Source organism: Aethalodelphis obliquidens, unplaced genomic scaffold, assembly GCF_003676395.1.
Source record: "Aethalodelphis obliquidens isolate GAN/ISIS:26980383/991018 unplaced genomic scaffold, ASM367639v1 scaffold15, whole genome shotgun sequence".
NCBI classification, from domain to species: Eukaryota; Metazoa; Chordata; class Mammalia; order Artiodactyla; family Delphinidae; genus Aethalodelphis; species Aethalodelphis obliquidens.
The window spans coordinates 532,744-554,149 of NW_020837959.1; the positions used below are offsets into that span (position 1 = coordinate 532,744).

Here is a 21,406-nt window from a genome sequence, read left to right on the forward strand (position 1 = left end):
CGCGCCTCAAAGGCAGTCGCGGCCCCTTTAAGGAGGCGGGGTGTGGGTTCCGTCCACCCCAGGGCGGCGCGGTGCACGCCGGGAGTCGGAGGCGCCGCGGGGCCTGCATCCCGGCGGCCCCGGGCGGCGCAGTGCACGCCGGGAATTGGAGTCCCGCCGCCCCGGCCTGACCTGTTGCTGCCTCCCTGGGCGGGTGTCCCGGGGGCTGAGGACAGGGACGGGGATGGCGCGGCCGGGCCGGGGCGCCTGCGCAGACGGCCAGGGCCGGCGACAAGCTGGGGAGCGCGGGGAGTATGGTAGGTGGCCCGCGGCTCGCCTTCCTCTCGGCTGCTCCCGGGCATCCGGGGCTGGGGGGCGGCGAGGCGCTGCTGGGGCCGAGGGTTGGGGTCGGAGGTCGTGGGTCGGGGACTGGAGGTCGGGGCCCAGGGCCGGGCGCGGAGTCCTTAAGCGCGGCGGGGAGCACGCAGGTGGGACCGGACCGGTGACCCAAGTGCGGCGGTGCTGCTTGACGAGACGGAGGCACAGAGCGGGCCGGGGACTCCGAGCACTGCCTCCTCGGGAGCGCGAGCAGCCGGGTGACCCCGGAGGGAGGACGTTCCGGGCAGGCGGGCGTCCTGCCGGGAGATGCGGTGGACCGGATCGCGCCTGAGCCTTGCCGGTGGTTCAGAGCGGCCGGAACGTGGACTTCAGGGTCGAGAATGGCAGGGCTCCCGAGCAGGGTCTCGTGTTCCCCGCCGAGGAGGGCAGAGTCTCCCAGGAGAGAGCGGGAGCCTGGAAGGTCTTTGAGAAGGAGGGGTGTGTGCGAAGCGATCGCCTTTTGTCCGGAGAACAGGACTTGGATGGGAGGGGGTCAGGACTGCGGGTCGGGGAGGCCAGCTAGGAAGCGGCGGTAATAGCTCGGTAAGAAGAGAAGACTTGAACGAAGACTGTCGGTAGGAACAAGGGGCATGAGAGGAGGGAAGGGTGGGGAATTTCACAGAGCCGTTCAGAAAAGGAGGAAAAGGAGAGGAAGGGCTGTGCAGGCCTGGCTGGGGCGTCTGAGCAGACGGTCATGGTATTGACCAAACTAGGGATTGTAGAAGGAAGCGCAGGTTTGTACGGAAAGATGATGCTGTGAGGAGGGGGAGATAGCGGGATCTAGTTGGTTAGAGACGTAGATCTGGAGACCAGGAGAGGGCGGGCTTTCTGGAAACGTACAGTTACTTTGAAACGTCGTGGAAACCATGGTAGTTGAAGGGTTTCAGTGTTCATTCAGTACATTCAGTGGCTTCTGCGTGCAAGCGAGGTGGTGTGCAAGGTGCCGGGGCTTCGACGCTGAGCAAGCAGACGTGGGTTTGGTACTGATGGAGACGATGTCCCAGCAGGAGAGACGGGCACTGAACACGCAGCTACATTATTATAGCTGGGATAAGTGCCAGGGAGAGGCACCGGTTCCAGGCACCCGCAGGGTGGGGTGTGGGGTGTCAGATGCCCAGCCAGTGAAGGCTTGACCGCGGCAGCACGGTGTGAGCTGAGCTGAACTCTCGAGAATGAGTGGGAGTGGGGCAGCCAGATGTGCGCGGCGCACGTGTGGGGTGGGAGGGACAGGAATGGGAAGAGGGCCCCGCGGAGCGCAGAGAGCCAGGGAGCAGCCGCGGCGGGAGGCTGTGATGGGCACTCATCTGGTCACAGGGAGGAATGGCAGCCTTTGTCCTCGTGGTAGTGGGAGGCCGGGGAGAGGCTTTCAGGCCGGAGAGAGAAGGTCCTGGAGGAATGTGCCAGGAAGAGGGGAGGCGTGAGAACCAACCTTCTGGGTGGGAAGAGCAGGCAAGAAAGCAGATGGAGAAGCGCCGGTCAGAGGAACGTGAGGGCTCGAGAAGGTCGTCCCCGCCTGCTGTACCTGAAACCGTCAAGGCGACTGAACTGATGGCACGAACTGGGTCAGTGTGGTTGCCCTGGCAGCCCCTTGTAAGTTGACCCTAAGAGGAGATTTTGTTGTATTCAGTGTCTCTGGAAGGGCATTTTAAGGATAACATTTTCATTTTGTATGTGGTCAGTTTTGGTGCCCAGATCACATGGGTGATTTTTTACAAGGTCACAATTAAAATGTTTGAGACTTTTTCCAGAGGTAGAGAATTTATCTGATGTTTTTCCTGGATTGTCCAGATTTTTTTTTTTTTTTTTTTTTTTTTTTTTCTGGGGGTCTCTCTCTTCTGTGGCCTCTCCCGTTGGGGAGCACAGGCTCCGGACGCGCAGGCTCAGCGGCCATGGCTCACGGGCCCAGCCGCTCCGCGGCATGTGGGATCTTCCCGGACCGGGGCACGAACCCGCGTCCCCTGCATCGGCAGGCGGACTCTCAAGCACTGCGCCACCAGGGAAGCCCATGGGTCCCTTTTTTTACAAATTGCAACTTGCAGCTCTTTGTCCCTTTTGGGCATGAAGCACACATAGTCTTTAGATTTAGCTCTTGGTTGCTGTTCTAATCACCGTAGGGGTAACATTGAATCATTGGAACCTTACTGACCATCCCCTCCCCTTTCATCCTGGCCAGAGACCTGCTCTGGGCTCGGCTTGGACCCACGGCTGCGGTCGCTCATGCAGAACCGGCACCTTGTGCCACTTCGCGGTTCCGGGGGTAGGATCTGTCTTGGGATAGACAGGTCCTACCACCTGGAATAGATTGATCATCTGCACTTCCCCCACTTTGTAACTCACGCGGTGACAATTCAGAGCGCTCTGGGTGGCCTGGGGCCACGTGCTCCTCCTGCCTCCCTCCTCCTAGGCTTCCCGGAAAGCGCTCCCCGTTATACTGTCGTGTGGCCGCTTGGTCGCGGTTTAGGAGGGGCTGCGGGAGGCTGCTGTCAGGAGAGGGACCTCGAGATGGGACCTCGTCCTGTCCTCCAGATGCTGGGCGGCGTCTCCTTGGCGGGGATCTGCCGACTGCATGGTTGTCACCTGAGCAACCATTGCTCTGTTGGCTCATCTTGGAGAGTCTCAGGGTGCTAAGGTGGATTCTTTTGAGGTGGAATCATGTAACATAAAGTTAACTCTTTCGAAGTGTACAGTCCAGTGGTGCGTAGGACCTTCACCGCGTTGTGCTACCGCTGCCTGTGTCTAGTTCCAGAACACTTTCATCCCCCGAAGGAAGGCCCACACCTGTCAGCAGTGCCTCCCTCCCCCAGCCCCTGGCCACACCGCCCGCCCTCCGTCTCAGGACTTGCCTGTGCTGCACGTTTCACGCGAATGGAACCTCACAGCGTGTGACCGTTTGTGTCCGACTTCCTTTGCTCAGCATGATGTTTTCGAGGCCCACCCACATCGTAGCATATATCAGTACTCCATGAATTTCATTGTATGTATGTACCGCATTCTGCCTTCACAAGCCTGACAGAATGTTAAAATCTAGCATTGATCGCAGTTTCCGTAGTGAACATGTCATGGGTCTTCTGAACGGTGCACCATTTTGGGGTTGAACACCTGTCACTGTCTTAAGGTGTCTGAGGTAAGCCTTGGCTTTGCCCACCTCCCTTGGGGAAGCCATCGGTGTCATCAAAGATGCCAGCATTGTCTTTTGTCAGTTTACTGTCAAAGCCGTTGGCATCTGACCGCACTGAGCAAAATTTAATCTTCCCAGAGAACAGAACCTTGAACTCTTTGGTTTTTCTCAAAGGCTCAATTTCAGGAAATAAGGTAGAGAATATGCACTCTATGTGTGCCCCTGGAACCCGGACTGTAGGCTGCAGTCGCTGGGTAGCTGCGGGTTTGTAAATGCAGCCGCGTGGAGCACAGTTCGCCCACCTGTCTGCGCGGTGCTCTCACTGCGGCAGAGACCAGCACGTCCTGACCTAGCTCCGGGGTTCTTAGCCCGAGTTCCACCTTCCCCCAGCCTCTGAGAAGCCAGGATGGTCCTAAAAGGTCCATGAAAACCCTGAATTTCTGTGCCAAACCATATGCCCACGTGTGTACCGCATACGTTTTCCAGGAGAAAGGATCCATGCTGTCATCAGATTCCAGAAGGGACCCAGGACCCCAAATGATCAACAGTCATTGTTCTAAGTAGCCAAAATATTAATTCCCTGGGTTACTCTAGATCAGTGTTTCTCAAACTTCTAAGTCCCAGCCCCCCTATACACTTTAAAAAATTATTGGGATTGTAGCCATTGGTATTTACCATATTAGAAATTAAAATGGGAAGTTTAAAAATATCTGTGTTTAAAAATAACAATAGTAAACCCGTTATATATTCACATTACATTTTTGCAAACATCTTTAATCAAAGTTAGGTTCTCCAGTCTTCTGTGTTCAGTCTGTTGTGATGTCGCCAGTCAGGCAGCCTCTGGAAGCCTCTGCTATACCCCAGTGAGAGTGAGAAAGTGGGTAACGGCTGGAGGCACTTGGAGATACTCTTGTGACCGTGGAACCCCTGAAAGGTCTTAGGCCCCCGGTGTCCCCAGCCACACTTGGAGAGCAGTGTGTGTGGACTGCAGTGGCGTAACTTCTGCTCAGTTGTCCCCTGCTCTTCTGGCACCAGCAGGCACTGAGGGAGGCCTTAGCAAAAAGCGTTGCAAGCTTGCTCTGCTGTTCACTGGTGGCATTTGGTGAGGAGCTGGTCTGGTACAAAGGGGACATTTCATGTCTCCAATTCCTTCCAGTCTCAGCTCCAGGAGGGGCCACTGGGCCACTGGTGGGTCTTTAAATCTTATGAAAATAGATTTTCCTAACTAATCCTCTTTTCTTCTTTACGTTGGCCACTGAGAAGCTCAGAGCCTAATTTTCAGCTCACTTTCAACTCATATATATGGGGTGCGTGTCTGTGTCTTATCTCTGGCTTTCTTTTTCCTTATTTCCTCTGCTTGATTTCCTCATCTACAGTTTGTTTCCCAGTTACATATTTCTGTAAATTATAATTTATTCTGTGTGCTTCTATAAACTCATCTTTTTTTTGAACAAGACTGAGTATAAATCATTTTAAGTAAAACTTTTCCCCTTATCATATTATTGTGTAAAGTGTCTTTTAAAGTATTAGCACCCAGTAGACTACAGAGTCTGTTTTGATTTACAGAAATTAATGAATGACTGTCATTTCTGCTGTTGTTTTCATCAGGCTACCTTAGATAAATAAAACCTTAACCATCCGATACCTGGAAACATGAAAATGCTATTCGGTTTCACTATATGCTATATATAGTACTGTTACATGGCGGTTTTGTTATTTACTACCTACCGACAGCCTCTGCCCTGTCTTTCCGTCTTATTTCTGTCTCATGTACACAGACATTCTCATTATTAGTATCATCTTCATTTAACCATAGCAGGCTTTTTGCACCTGCTTCTGGAACTTGTATAAGTTATTTTTCACACAATTCTTTGTTATGTGTGTTTGTTTTCATGAGTGTTCTGCTAATTTTAAACAGAGAAAAACTTAAAATAATGATGTTTCCAACCATGAGGTCCTCCTCCTGGCCATTAGGGCCTGAAATTAATTGAAGCCAAGGAGGACCCACAGGTGGGCTGTGGTGATGTGGTCAGGCCTCGGGTTAGCCGCATTTCACCAGAGGGTACCTATGTGTTATAAAGAGGGATTTCACTGAGACTTAGAAAAAAATTAACATCCTACTTCTTGCAAAGTGAACCAGATAGAGATCAAAATGTATTTTGTATAAAACATTGATTCTTCTAATTCGGGGGAGATGAGACTTTGTATATTTGTTACTGTGTAGATGCTGTCGTTTGAATTTTCAGAAGGCTGTGCAGTCTTTTTAACTGATGGAAAACAAGGCTTTGTCTTCCTGTAATTCTGAAGTGAAGTCCGGTCACCCAAGGAAAAGTTAAGTCCAGTTACAATATAGGAGTTAGTGATAGAGCTGAAACAGCTCTCTGGACTGGCCTCATTGGCTTTCCTGCTTCTTTTGCTTCCCACAGCATAAGCTTAAATCATCTCAGAAGGACGAGGTCCTCCAGCTCATGGCATTCACTCAGGCTGGTGAGAGAACTGTCATCCGGTGCTCAGCCCAAAGTGAGTGGAAACTGGACACGCCACGGACAGCTTCTTCCAGAACCCGGCCTCGTTCCACAAGGACTCCATGCGAACCTCCGTGGACAGGAAGACGCTGGAGCCGCTGTATAACTGGTACAAAGGTAGCGGCGCAGTGGCGAGTGCGTGCGTCTCCAGGGAGCAGGGTGGCTGTGCTGGAGTCTCCGTGCTGCGTCCCAGGGCCCCCGACGTGCATTCCCTTCCCGTGCAGGTGTTCAGCTGCACAAAAGTCTGAGGACTGATGAGCAGCGAGCCCTCCTGCACGTGGCCTGGGCGGAGGCTCGTGTGCCCACGGTCGGCTGCGCACGGTCACTGCTCGGAGGCTTGGTGTCCAGGCCAGGTGGCTACGCTCGTTAAGACAGTACTTCTCCCCAGCGCTTGCACGTAGGCAGGAATACGTGGTGAGAAGGCCATTCCAGAACGATACCGACTCGTAAGAGTAATTCTGATGCGAGGGTACAGGTATCCTGCCCTTAACACCGTGTGCTGGTGTTGGAGCCCTGGAACAGCTCCAGCTGCAGAAGCTTCTGGAAAAACTCTTGGCAAAAAAACCTGTGTGTTGTCAGCTGGGGACAGTTGTTATTTTCATTGAAATTGGCACTTAGAATGGAGCTTTCCCTATCAAAATGCAGTCATGCGGCAAAAATAAGTCTGCGTGATGAGTCTGTGCGGATCCAGGCTGCTCAGCAGGCTCTAGATTCCACATCAAATGTCAGGTCTGTGCTGTAATGGGAGGGGCGGCAACGATTCCAGAGCTGATTTTTTTTTCTAGCAGTTTCTAAGGTTAATCTTATCTTTCCAAAACTTAAAAAATAAAATCCCTCATTTAAACAAGTATTAACACAAACAGAGTAACTCCCTTGGCTTTAAGTTCTTCTTTATTTATTATTTTCATTTTTCACTTTTGAAAATACTGTGTATAATCTGTCTATCTAGATCCAAAAAATCAATTGAAAATTGCATTCCATTAAAAAAAAAAATCTTGGTTCAGAAACATGTTCTGTGGTTTAAAAAACAGATTTGTACTTGTTGTAGTTCTCCAAAAATGAACATTGTTTTCAGTGTGCTTTAAATTTTTTTGGCTAAGTTAATTACTGAGCTAATTTTGTAAGTCATATGCTATGCAGATTCTAAAAGTTATTCAGATATGTGCAGCTGCCTTTGGAAAAATATTTTTATGTGAAAATTATCTTTAGTCTTTAAGCTTCATCCCTTATCATTTAATTTTATTCATGCAATTCTAGTCATTTAAAGTAGACATATGGTACAGTCATTTTGGCCCCTAAACATAGATGTATAGTTCAAAGCCAATTGACAAATAGAACAACTGTTGTTACACAATGTATACAAATGAATGAGTGCTTCCAGACTACTTTAAAGCATTCTAAATTATTATATGTGAAGTTTATCAGGACGGTTATTAGGTGAGGGCATCGTAGACCCATTTTTCTGTTATCCTGAAGGTCTGTTGTGTTAGGAGCGCAGGCTTGAGTCAGGAGGTGTGTGGGAACCTCTGTCCTATGAGCCCACGGCGGCAGGTTCTCACGGACACAGGAGCGTAGAGTTGGAAGGGTCTGTGATTTTGCTCATTTAAGGTAGGTCAGCAGTTCTTCTTTGGTAACAACATATGTATATATAAACGTGGCGTTGAGCACTTAAGAGTTCGATCTCGTGTGATGGAAGAAGAGTTTGTTGCACTTAACCTTCCTTTGCGGGAAGGTGCCGCGGGCCTGCTTCTCCCACCTTCTACGGCAGCAGGTGGTCTGTCATTGTGATGCCGGTTAGGAGACACAGGCTGAGGTCACAGGGCCTCGCTTGGTGAGGCCTTGCTGATTCTTTTAATGGATTTCACGGTTTGATTTTCCCATGGAGAAATGCTAAGTTCCTTAATTTTATGTCTAAACTAGAAATTGCCGGGGGGGGGGGGGGGGGGGGGGGGGGGGGGAGCCTGAATTTCTAAGCTGTTAAACGTGGATGCAGAAACTAAACAACTGAAGAATGAGTATTGTGCAGTAGTATTAGCACTGTAGCAAATGAAATCACTTTTAAAAGAAAAACATCTTTCTTTTGCTTTGACAAGGTGGTGATAAAAACTTAAAATATTTTGCATGCTTTACAGTGTTTTTCGTCGCAGTTTGCCTTTGGGCAAGGTAAAATTCTGTAAACTTGAAATTTTATTTTACTTTAGGGAGATTAATTAATTTTTTCTTAATGATGAAGTCTTCAAAGAAGTTTCAATGATTTTCCCCACCCCAAAAACCCAGGAACCTAGATTTTAAAAATAAAGAGTATTTTCTGGATAAATCATTATTTATTGCTATGTCTTTCACATATGGTAGAAAATTGCAGTGCATTGATTGATGTATTTGAAACACACTTGCCAAAACTATGTAGTAGAGGTATGATTCTTACCACCCATTTTAGTAATGCTTTTCAAAATATCCAAATTTTTAATTTGTTTTCCCCTTAACTTTAACTACAGACCCACAAGATGAAAATAAAATTGGAATTGATGGAATTCAGAAGTTTTGTGATGATTTAAGCCTAGATTTAAGCCTAGTATCACCGTTTTGGGTATAGTGTGGAAATTCAGGGCCACGGCTCTATGTGAATTTAGCAAAAAGAATTTGTAGATGGCATGACAGAGCTTGGGTAAGTAAATTGGTCTCAGTTTAAACTTTTTCAGAAAGGAAAGTACTTTCAACATTAATTATGTTTCAGCAACCTGTAAACTACATATCAATTTATGTCCTTTGAATAGTTTACAAATTTCTTATGCATTTGTACTATTAAACCTTTGGTTTTCTTTTAAATTCCAGTTAAAGTTTTGTTCAGTGTTTTTATTCAGATTAATTTCTTTTGTAACACTTTCTCCTTTTAATTTTTTTCCTTCCAGTTTTGAATTGACGGTAGACATCCAGGTGTTTTTGCTGGTTTGTTTTCAGCCATTTAATTTATCTCATAATACTGTGTGCTCCATGTATAATTTGTTGTGTTGCTGTATTAAGCATTAATAAAATGTCATTCTGTCTTTTTGCTTGTAACACCTCCCTGTTCTACCTACAGGGTTGGGATAAAAGCTTCATCCATACCGTAACGTGTTTCTGACTTGCTGGATGAGTCGGAGAGGTAAATGAAAGTACATAAACTCTTCTAATCACTGAGCTTATTACTGTTTCAGGAGGTGTGTAAAAGCTGACTTGCTGCTACTCTGATAGCTCAGTGTTGACAACCTAAACTCACTTATTTTTAGCCCTGGAAGGAGCTCAAAGGCCTTAGGTAAACATGTTGTGAGGCTGTGCTGACAGCGTGCTTGTTTTCACTGAACCCATGTGTCTGTTGTGACGTTCAACTCTATGAGACTTTATTTCTAATATCTCACCACATTCCTGGTATTGAATAAAACCAACCAAACGAAAGGTATCATTGTAACAATTTGTAACAGCATATGTGTTCCGTGTTCTTTTCACCTAGGAAAGCCTAGATGAGTTACCAGTAGTTTTAGAATAGGAAAGACCTCTTAAAGAAGCGTTCCCTTGGCATTGGACTACAGGTTGTCCCGCCTGTTAAAGTCTCCCCAAAATGGGACATTTTGGAAAGAAGTGCTTCTTATAGAGACGGTTGATGGCATTTCTTAGACGTTGTCTAGAAATATGCTGTACAAGTAAAAATTTTTTTGGCAGTAGGCGGGCCTCTCACTGCTGTGGCCTCTCCCGTCGCAGAGCACAGGCTCCGGACGCGCAGGCTCAGCGGCCATGGCTCACGGGCCCAGGCGCTCCGCGGCATGTGGGATCCTCCCGGACCAGGGCACGAACCCGCGTCCCCTGCATCGGCAGGCGGACTCTCAACCACTGCACCACCAGGGAAGCCCACAAGTAAAATTTTTAAATTCCTATTATCCTATAAAGTATCATAACTTAAAAAGTATATTTTAAAGATTTTGAGAGTGAATCTTCCCAAAATGTTTTAGATCATCTCACGCCCTCTTACCTGGAGTACACAGAACATAACTTTAGCTTACAAGTTAATGATGGTTGGTGGACTGCTCTCTCTCTACACCGCAAGGAGCAGTTAAAGGTGAAACTATTTTTCAAAATATTAAACAAAAGTATTATGAATGTATTAGTGAGCTATATTGTGGAGATAACCTTGTTTTTAGAGATGTGAAGGGCTTTGCTTCTAGTCTGAACAGCACTAACCTCTAGGAACGCTTTGGCTTTCGTGTCTGCTCTGCTGTGATTTCTCCACATGCTTTCCTGCCTGCTAACTCCTGACTGGTTAGAACACCTGCCTTTAACAGTTAATTCCACATCCTTTCCTGGGGCTGCAGGATTCTCAGGTAAACTGAGTGAACTTTATGAAACACCTTGGCATCTTTAACACAGAGCGCTGCCTGTGCGGCTCTTCCCTCTTGCATTCCGTGGGTCTTTTGATCCGTCTTTAACCCAACACCACGCATTCTCAATTGCTGTAGCCTTAGAGTAAGTCTTGAAGCGAATTAGTGGAGTCTTACTACTCTGTTCATCTACTGCAAGATTGTTAGTCAGCCTTTATTATTTCAGTGGGGGAAAAAGAGCCTTGTCAACAAATGATGCCAAAGCAACTGGGTAAAGGTGAAAAAATTTAACCTCGGTCCCTCTTTCACACCATATATAAAAATTAACTGGGGCTAGATTGTAGACCTGTACAAGATACTGACAACCATAAAGTTTGAGACAAAACATTAAGAGACTATCTTTGTAACCTTGGGTCAAGCAACACTTTTTCAGGGAAGACATAAAATGCGCTAGCCATAAGGAAAAAGTTGATAAAGCGGACTCCATCAAAGTTAAAAACTTCTGCTTATCAAAAGATGCTTTTAGGAGAATGAAAAGGGTAAAACAGTGGGAAAATATTTGTTCGCTCTCTGTATATGTTATAATGACTATAAAAACAGTAGGAGAATTATAATTTATATATAATTCCTAAATAAGAGAGCAAGGAGTAAAGTTATTTTAAAATTCAATCCAAAAGAATCCAAGAAAAAAAAAAAGCACACAAGGAAAATTAGTTTATGGCAGGACAAATAACACATGATAAAATGGAGGATTTAAGCCTGAAAATGTCAGCATTTACATAATTATATTAAGTGTAAGTGACTTAAATGTTAGATGGATTGTTTAAAATCAACTACCGTGGGGCTTCCCTGGTGGTGCAGTGGATAGGAATCTGCCTGCCAATGCAGGGGACATGGATTTGATCCCTGGTCCGGGAAGATCCCACATGCCTCGGAGCAACTAAGCCCGTGCACCACAACTACTGAGCCTGCGCTCTAGAGCCCGCGAGCCACAACTACTGAAGCCCACGTGCCACAACTACTGAAGCCCACATGCCTAGAGCCCGTGCTCCGCAACAATAGAAGCCACCGCAATGAGAAGCCTGCACACCGAAACGAATAGTAGCCCCTGCTTGCTGCAACTAGAGAAAGCCCACGCGCAGCAACGAAAACCCAATGCAGCCAAAAATAAATAAATAAAATTTAAAAAATTTTTTTAAAAAGTCAACTACCATGTGTACTGTCTACAGTAGATACAACTAAGACATAAGGGCACAGAACAATTTGAAGGACAGAAGCTGTTACATTATGCAAACATTAACCAAAAAAAGGCTGACGTGGCTGTTAATATTAAAACAAACTTTGAAGCAAATAGTAATTCTAGAGATAATGAAGGGCATATCCTTTTCTTTCTTTTTTTTTTTTTTTGAAAAAATAAAAGGTGCTTTATTCAGGAAGCCAGCAACCTGGGAAGATGGTGGACTAGTGTCCTCAGACCATCTCCAAGTTGCTGGTTAGGGAACAAAGATTTTAAAAGGGAGTCTCAGGTGTATACAGGCTGGGAGGGGGGGCTACATGCAGAACAGCACAGTCAGCTCCAATAATCATCTCAGACTGGTCCTGCAATGGTCTGGTCAGCATCATCTCCATGGTTTTATGCACAATTAATCTTCTATTCCAGGGTGGGTCTGCTTCCACCTTCTTAAGGCCCTGGAATTCTGTGTTCCTGGTCATTTTCAGCTGTGGATGCACATCCCCTGAGTTCTCAGTTCCCCCAACTCCAGCCCTAGGCAGGCAGTGCAGGATGGTATTTAGCAACGGGTATCACATTTCCAGAAGACCTCACATCATGTCTCAACTAGAGACATTTTGACAAAGAGGAACCAACCAGTATATACATGGAGGAGACAACAAGGAGGAGAAAGTTATGTGTTAATGAATTAAAGAGCAGAGGAGAGGGGGAAGGAAGGAAGGAAGGAGGAAGGACAGGAAGGAAGGAGGGAAGGAAGCGAGGAGGGAGGGAAAGAAGGAAGGAGGGAGGGATGGAGGAAAGAAGGAGAAGCAGGAGAGGAAGGGAGGGAGGGAGGGGGAATCTGAAGGACATTTCTTAATGATAAAAGTTTTATTTCACCAAGAGGGTAATAGTTTATTTAAAGCAGAAGTTAACACTCTAAAGAGAAAGAGACAAACTCCAAGCAAAGTGGGGAATTCTCACATCTTACCAACTGGTAGAATAAGTAGATGAAAAATCAGTAAGGAAATAGAAGATTTGGAAAAGGAGATAGAACTTTGCCCTTGATGTTGAAGAATACATATTCTTTTCAAAAAGACATAGAACATTTATAAACATTGACCATAAACTGGGCCGTAAAGTAAGTTGAACAAATTTCAAAGACTTGAAATGATACAGAGCATGTTTTCTGACCACAATAGAATTAAACGAGGAATATAACAAAAAGATAGATTGAAATAAGTGTGGATATTACACCTCTGAATAACCCTTGGGTTGAGAAAAGTTACAGTGGAAATTAGAAAGTATTTTGAATGATAAAACACTGCATATGAAAACTTGCAGGATTCAGCTTCTTAAATGCATATTTTAGAAAGAAAAGTTGAAAATCAGTAAGGAAAGCATCCATCTTAAGTAGAGAAAAGAGCAGGAAGGTAGAGTGTTGACGGAAGGAATTAATTTTTTTAAACAGGCAGTCATTTCATGAAATTTTTTAAAAGTTGTAAGTAGAAAGGATTTGTAAAGCCAAAAGCTTGTTATGTGAACACTTACAAAGTAATGAATAACAAATAACCAATATAGAGTGAAAGGGGGACATCACTATAGACCCTACAGATTAAAGGATGAGAGTATTATGAACAACTTTATGTTAGTAAATTTGAAAACCTGAATGAAATAGAGATGTTCTTTTAAAAATGACAACTTACTGAAATGGGCACATGAAGAAATAGTTCCATAACTCTTACAGAGTCTAAACCCATAATTTAAAATCTTTTCAAAGAGAAAACTCTTGGCCAGAATTGGTTCACTGGCACATCCTACCAAGGTTTTAATAAAGAGAATAGCACCAATTTCACACCACCTCTTCCAGAGAATAGTACAGGAAGAAACACTCCGCAATATGTTTTGAGGCCAGCACAACCTAGATAATAAGGCCTAGAGAGGACATTTTGAGAATGGAAAATTATAGGCCACTCCCAGTCATAAGAATCAAAAGATGCTTATGATGAACATAAGATCCAAAAATCCTAAACAAATTTTCAGCAAAATAAATTAAGCCCCCAAAACAAATCAACCAAAACACCAGGCTAATTTGTCATGACGTTTGTTGTAGTCCAGGAATGCGAGATTTTTTTAACATTACAAAGTAGATCAATGTAATTGATCACAGTAACAGAAAAGTGAGGGGGTGGATATTATCTCAGAGCATAACATGGGACTTTTCAAGCTACAGTAATTAAGAGTACATGACATTGGGGGCCAGGTTAGATGAATAGGCCCGTGGAGCAGAATGGAGAGCCCAGAAACAAATCCGTGTTTACAGGAACACTTGACTTATGGTAAAGGTGGCCCTTTGGAGAAGCGGAGAAGGGACAGCTTTTCAGCAGATGGTCCTGGGAGAATGGTCTGGTCGTATGGAAAAAAATGCATCTTGATCTCTGCCTCACACCGTACATGAAAGTCAGTTCAGGTGGGTTGTAGATCTCAGTGTGAAAGGCCGAAGGCAGAAACCTTTAGAAAATAATGGAGGAGAATATCCTTATGGCCACGCAGTAGGACAGGTTGTAAAACGCATGAAAAATCACTGTAGAGAAGACTGTAGAGTGTGCTACGCTAAAATAAGAACTTCTGACCAAGAAACAGCATCGAGAAGTGAAGAGGCTTCCACGTGAGGGGTGGGAGCCATGAGATACTCAACTGACAAAGGCCTGTGTCCCTGATACATAGAGAATTCCCACAGAACAACAAGAAAAAGATAACCTAACTGAGAATGGGCAAGAGACCTGACCAAGGCCTTCACGAAAGGTGCATTCCATATGGCCAGTGAAAATACAGGCAGGTGCTCAGCCTCATTCATGGCAGTGTGCACATGAGAATACACAGCTCACTCTTCCAGGACAGCTCCAGGACGGCGCTGGTGGGCAGTCAGCTTGGAGAACTGTTTAACAAGACTCATGAAATCATGGGTGGGTGTCTGCCGCAACACATTCACTTGTGTGCCGGGATACATGTCCAGAAACCATTTAACAACATTCTTTGTGACCAGAAAACAAGGAACAGCCCAAACATTTACCGTCAGCAGCGCATAGAAGTTATAAAATATGAATACGGTGGAGTGCTGCATGACAGTCTCAATTCATTACCTAATTGAAAGTTTAAAAATTTACTTTCTTTCTGCATGAATAATTTCAAAGAAATTCAGTATGAGGGTGCGGAGCATTTTGAAACACTTTGGCAATACGGAGCCTAGTACGTTTAGCCTCTATTTTAAATAGATCTGCTGTAGCGTGAGGCAGCACAAAAGGTGAAATTTATAGTTTATCCTGTAATTCCTTTACTGAGAAAAAAATCATTGTCTTATTTATTTTTATGCCTATAGACACTTAAATAACATGTTTATAAAAAATCATTCACTAGGGACTTCCCTGGTGGCGCACTGGTTAAGAATCCTCCTGCCAAAGCTAGAGGACACGGGTTCGAGCCCTGGTCCAGGAAGATCCCACATGCCATGGAGCAACCAAGCCCGTGCGCCACATCTACCAAGCCTGCGCTCTAGAGCCCGCGAGCCACAACTACTGAAGCCCGCGTGCCTAGAGCCCACGCTCCGCAGCAAGAAAAGCCACCGCAATGAGAAGCCCACGCACCGCAGCAAAGATTAGTCCCCACTCACTGCAACTAGAGAAAAGCCCGCATGCAGCAATGAAGACCCAACGCAGCCAAAAATAAATAAATAAATAAATTTATTTTAAAAAATCATTCACTAGAGAATTAGAGCAGTTACTGATTTTGTTTCTTTGCTTCGTGAGACTAACTGAAGGAATATAAAATGGTTGGATACCTGAACATTTCACATACATTTTATTTTATAAGGTTTTCTGAGGGCTTTTTTAACAAAAATAGAGCAAGATGAGGAATTTTATGGCTGCGGACCCCAAATGGAACAATTGATTTTACAATTTCCAAAGTATATTACATGGTCTGTCCTCTGAAGGGTTAAATATAAATTAAAGAGATTGATACAAGTGTTCCTATAATTCCTAGAAAAAGCATGGACAGCAGTGGAAAGGGGTAATCAAAAAAAACCCACAGATGAACCCTTCCTTTCCTTCAGGTTCCTGTGTCTGCTTATGTGTGTGTTAAGATGTGCATGTGCTGTATGGTTTTGTGTGTGATGATTCCTTAGCCTGTGCTTAACTGATAGGCTAAAAGAGGAGATAATTAAGGCTCCTTGACTCCGTGTTTTGAGGTAAGAAGCTTAGCATGGTTTTATACCGGCTAGAGTCTGGAATCAGTTGGCTTTGAAAAATCATAATTTTTGAGGAAGTAAAGTTTCATGATTATTAGCTAATTTTTACATTGGCCCAAAGACCCTTTTTTGACAGAAGGAACATCTTTATGATCTAATTCTAAAGGGAGTACCTTCTAAACATTTTCTTACTCGGGAGGTAGGATTTTAAGAGGTTATTGGAAAGAATACAGGTGCTGGGAAGGTTCCTTTTATGGTCACTGGAGTAGCTTTTATTCTTGATTTCAGCTCTCAAGTTCTGTAATTTTGAGTTTTGTTGTTGTTATTCTGCAAATGGCCAAGTCCATCAGGACAGCACTCGGCGTGTTTATGTAAGTGATGCTAGGTCTCTGAAAATGCACACTTCTACTTTAGTTGTGTGGTTTGCAAACATACAAATCGGGAACTTTATAAGAAGGGTTTCTAGGACCAAACGAACCTAAAAGTAACTAGATTTAATATCTGCCAAAAATCTTATTTTTCTTTCTTCCCCAGGTTTACCTCCATTTCTCAGTGTGACACTTTTCATCATTAAGATGCGTTGAGTATAGATTTCCTAAGTGATAAGGATGCAGACTTAGCAGGACGGGACTAATCATCTAGGCGTAAATGCCGAGGGCCCCGTAGGTAAGGTCCAGCCAGCCTTCCCGTCTACCAGCTCCTGCAATTTCCTGACCATTGCTTTCTTTCTGATTAAGACTCCAGGTTATTTCAGACTGAGAACATCTCATGCACTTTAAACACACAGGGAACAGAGGCATTTTATTTAAAGTTGGCTGCTACTCATAGATTCTTTTGCTCATCCAGTGTTAATGATTGACCCTGGAAAGCTCAGGCCAGAGCTCCAGCTTTAATAGTTTTTTGTCCAGGTGGGACCAAACCAGATTTAGGTAAAAATCTGAAAAGTGATTAGCTGAGTATTTTGCATTTAAAGGAATTTGTTACCTTAAATGTTTACTCATCAGCTTTTCACATTAATCTAACTGGTGTGCACCCGTAAGCATTATTGCAGTATGACTGTTCGGTCATCCGACAGTGATGAGTGCTCGCCGACATGGTTAAATGCTGTCAGCTTTAGGAAGTAACCTTCTCAGCCCCTTGACGTACTTGTGTATCAATCATATAGAAAGAAATCAGTACTAACCTTGCAGTGAGCAGAGAATGAGTCTGTATTCCAAGCACGGTGGGTCGGGGAGCATCCTCTACTGCAGCCCTGAAACGGCGTTCATGTGGCATTAAGACACCATCTTATGATCGAGCCCCACAGCGTCGCGTTCATGTGGCATTAAGACACCATCTTATGATCGAGCCCCACAGTGTCGGTCTGTATAGAAGTTGTGAGATCATCGCTACCTTCCAGCCAAGGAAAAATGAAAACTGAGGACGTTGACTTTGACTAGTGACCAAATAAACATGCTTAATTGTCTTGACTTTAAATTCCAAGTCTTTTTTTTTTTAAGCTTGTTGGGTTTTTTAAATAAATTTATTTATTTACTTTTGGCTGCGTTGGGTCTTCATTGCTGCACACGGGCTTTCTCTAGTTGTGGCGAGTGGGGGCTACTCTTCATTGTGGTGCGTGGGCTTCTCATCAGGTGGCTTCTCTTGTTGTGGAGCACGGGCTCCCGGAATGCAGGCTTCAGTAGTTGTGACATGTGGGCTTGGTAGTTGTGGCTCGTGGACTCTAGAGCACAGGCTCAGTAGTTGTGGTGCACGGGCTTAGTTGGTCCAAGGCACGTGGGATCTTCCCGGACCAGGGCTCGAACCCGTGTCCCCTGCATTGGCAGGCAGATTCTTAACCACTGCGCCACCAGGGAAGTCCCAAGAAGTTCCAAGTCTTTATAGTACTTATATGATCGACTTTTGAATCAGATTCTGTTTTAGTTCTTAAGTGGCAAGGCAGGTCTATTTGGAAAGCACTGTGTCCCTTCCTTTCTAAATGAGTTTTTAACTTGTAGTTCATCACTTAGAAAGTGCATTGGGCTATTTTTAAAAATAAATGATATGTGTTAATAGTATCCAGGTCGGTTCAGCTTTCAAGAAAGCCCAATACATAAGAAAATGAGAGTCTTTGAAATGGTTTAATTAGGGGATACTTATTTACATGTCCAAATAACATAGTACACAAACCCTTTTTTTTTTTTTTTTTGGCTGTGCTGCGTGGCTTGCGGGATCTTAGCTCCCTGATCAGGGATTGAACCTGGGCCACCGCAGTGAAAGTGTCAAGTCCTAACCACTGGACCGCCAGGGAATTCGCAACAAATCCTTTTTAAAAGACATTTCCCCGGAGTTACAAAATTAGATTACACACAACTTCAGGAACACTTCTGAACGCATTAGCCCTCGTGTCACTTCTAGGTGAGGTTGCTGATGGTTATTGAGTAAGTGAACACCAGCGCGCTGAGAAGTGGTCACTGTGCAGCGGAAAAAGAAACTGGGATTCACTAACTGCTCTTTCCCTTTTTTCGCCAGACTTAGAAATGGCCGTCGCGTATTGGAATTTGGTATTCTCCGGAAGGCTTAAGTTTTTAGATCTTTGGAACATCCTTTTGTTGGTAAGTGGCTTCCTGCTTGCCGGGGCCCCACGGGAGGGCTCAGTGGGTGCGGTGGCCTCCGTACTAACTGAGGGCCTGACCGCGGGCACTGTGGGGCCAGGGCCTCGCGCAGAAGTCACCAAGCAGCAGACCCGCGGCCACGCTCTGCCACCAGCTGAAAGCGGCGCCCAGGGGCTCTGCCCCGGCTGCTCCGAGGCCGCGTCCTCTGGACTGCCCACCAGCGGGCCCCCCCACCAGCTGTGTTCACAGGCTGGGGCCACCCCGGATGTCCTGTGCATCGCTCGGGAGGAGTGGGGGCTCAGCTGGCCCCGGGGGTGCGGGTCCTTCGGGCCGGGGTCTCGGCTGCGGCTGCGGGGAGCGTGCAGGGTGCGGGCCGCCCTGACCTCGGGCGGTGGCCGTGCTGTCCTGCTCAGGCCCCCCTGCGTGCGAGGAGCAGCCCTTCCACCGGGTGGCGGGGTGGGGGCTGTGTGGGAAAGCCCTCCTGGAGCAGCCTGGGAAGGACCCCAGAACGCCACGCGGCAGAGGGACACAGGGCTCACGTGGGACGGCAGGTGCAGAAGAGCACACTGTGCTGGTCACGCGCGTGTTCTGAGGTGTGAGACGAGCTGGCGAGCCGTCTGTGAACCGTGTGCCTGTGACGTGTGCAGATGGGCCCACAGTGGCACCTGCTGCCTCATGAGCTGGGAGCCTCTGGGAGATAAAGGGGAGGCCGGGCCGGGGCCGGGACTGCCCCTTGAGCTGCGGGCGGGTATCCTGCACGTGTTCGCTGCACCTGAAGTACCGAGGAACTACCGAGGCATTTCCGGAAAAGTGTCCCATACCACTTCAAAGAACTCCCTGGTATTTAGGAAAATAAATGTATCAAAATGCTACTTGCCCGCCCTGTTTCTGAATTGGTTTGGGGCTTAGGTGAAGAGATTAAAAGTGCTGCCTCTTGATTTGAAATAAGTTTATAATTTTTGTATTTTTAAAGTTTTAATTTGTGTTTAAATAAGTCTGCTTTCTACATCTGCACATTGGCATTATGTAGCTCTCAGTGTTTACCCAAAGCGCTATTATTATTTTAACTTTTGACAATATTGTTCCGGTACTTATTCCTTATCAAATTCTGTTCTGAGATAACCAGGCCAGTAGAACACCTGAGAGCTAAGTCTGTACCGTAAGTCTGGTGGGTTTTTTCTCTTGTGTATTAGAAGCATCACAAAAGATCAATCCCAAGAAACACTTGGAACCTTCTGCTAGATTTTGTAAATATGATTGCAGATGACATGTCCAGCTATGATGAAGAAGGTACGAGAAGTAGTCGGAACTCAGGCGATGGCCAGAGGCACTGACGTGGGTGCGCATGTCTCTGCCCCCGGACCACGGGTCAGTGATGGCAGCGCAGGCCCCGGGGCGGACAGCACCTGCTGACTCCTGGCCCGACCCCGTCCGGAGACGGGGGTGGTGATCATAGTGACTAGTAGTCACTTTATTATGTCTTGTAAATCACACAAAAGAAAATACAGCTTCATATTTAGGTAAAGTCAGGAAGACAGTTGTCCGAGCTAAGCCATTTCAGAGTGGACGTGCAGAGGCCCTGAGGCAGACCTCAAGCAGGACAGTCACTGGGGCCCGCTGCCCCGCGTGTGGCTGCAGCAGCTGTTCCGTCTCACGGCCGAAGCTCACGGAAGACCGCAGCCTCCATTTGCTCACCTGAGCACGACCACGCCTGCTGCGGCCCCCACCCCAAACATTTCAGGACTTGGGGAGCGTTTGCCTGCCTGCTGAGCTGTGGGCGCTGCCCCGTTAGAGAAGGATGCCCACCCCCCCGGCCCCGCCCACCGTCGGCTCCCTCTGCCCGGCCAGGAGGTGACTGTGCACATTCCCGGCGGGGTCAAGGGTGGGCGGTCCTCACAGGGCCGGCTCCACACAAGCACACCAGCGCTTGCCAACCCTGGTCTGGCTAGAGCAGAAGAGGGTCACTTTAGCCGATTCTTCAAGTGGAGCACAGGCTATAGAAAGTTAAAATCATTTGAGTTCTTGAAATATAAAAGTTGGATTGTGAAAAAATGCTTTGAATGTAAAAATATTGCTCTAAATCGTTGATTTTTTTAAAAAATCTATTTGCTCTCCTTCAGGAGTGGGGCCTGTTCTTACAGATGATTTCGTAGAATGTGCACGGCCAGTGGTCACGGGTGGTTAAGGCAGCCCTCTCTAGGCAGAAAATCGAGATGGACTAAGGTGAAAAGGGAGCTGTCCTGCGGGAGACACTGGCCAGCCATGCCCATTGCCCATTTTGGAAGTCATCCTGACCAGTCGTGAGACTGGAGACCCTCTCCTGCTGCTTAGAGAAGACGCCGCTGACTGTGGACGCCGCACGGAGACCCTCTGAGCTCGCTGCTGGGGCGCCCAGAGACCCAATCATAAGAGACCTCCGCATGATTTCTGCGTTTACGGAGGAGCTGGGGCCTGTCTGCAGGCTGCAGGGTGGCTGTTGATCATGACCCAAAGCGAGGCTGTGCTCACCACACTCGCTCAATTGTCCGTAACCACCCCGAGGAACTACAAGTCAGGCTGCTGGAAACGTGCCCTAAAGGGGACGCGTGTCGTGGATGCTGGCGGTTTTGAACTTGGTGCCAGGGTTAAGATTTATATTTTTTGAATCATCAAGTGTCTAGATTTATCAGCTCTATTTTCATTTCACTTTTCTCTGGATGCTCATCTGGGAATCATTTTACAGGTTAACGCACCGTTGCAGTTTGCACAGCGATGATGTCATCGTGATTCCAGAAAAGTGTTCTTTTAAATTGCCTGCAAGTCAGTGGGTCTGCTTTACTTCTGATAACGGCAGCTGAGCTTCCTAAGAGCGTCATAAAGTATGCTTTTAAAAAAAATGTATTTTGGGGCTTCCCTGGTGGCGCAGTGGTTGAGAGTCCGCCTGCCGATGCAGGGGACGCGGGTTCGTGCCTTGGTCCGGGAAGATCCCACGTGCCGCGGAGCGACTGGGCCCGTGAGCCATGGCCGCTGA

General features: G+C 46.5%; 1 protein-coding gene across 16 annotated transcripts; it reads left to right on the top strand.

The window, feature by feature from the left end:
* The first annotated feature begins 58 nt into the window (after nt 1-58).
* DCUN1D2 (defective in cullin neddylation 1 domain containing 2) lies at nt 59-21,340 on the top strand. 16 transcript variants are annotated; one of them, XM_027115773.1, is made up of 5 exons: nt 73-296; nt 5,902-6,109; nt 9,080-9,142; nt 16,340-16,471; nt 18,314-19,583. In XM_027115773.1, exon 5 carries the CDS (start codon nt 18,322-18,324, stop codon nt 19,303-19,305), a length of 984 nt encoding a protein of 327 aa, XP_026971574.1. In that variant the 5' UTR covers nt 73-296; nt 5,902-6,109; nt 9,080-9,142; nt 16,340-16,471; nt 18,314-18,321; the 3' UTR covers nt 19,306-19,583. The 16 variants fall into 16 exon arrangements, 10 of the variants coding, with proteins under 10 accessions (XP_026971570.1, XP_026971574.1, XP_026971568.1 ...); XM_027115771.1 differs by lacking the exon at nt 16,340-16,471 and adding an exon at nt 8,496-8,665 and having other exon boundaries at nt 86-296; XM_027115772.1 differs by having other exon boundaries at nt 132-296; nt 5,902-8,665.
* The last annotated feature ends 66 nt before the right edge of the window (nt 21,341-21,406 follow it).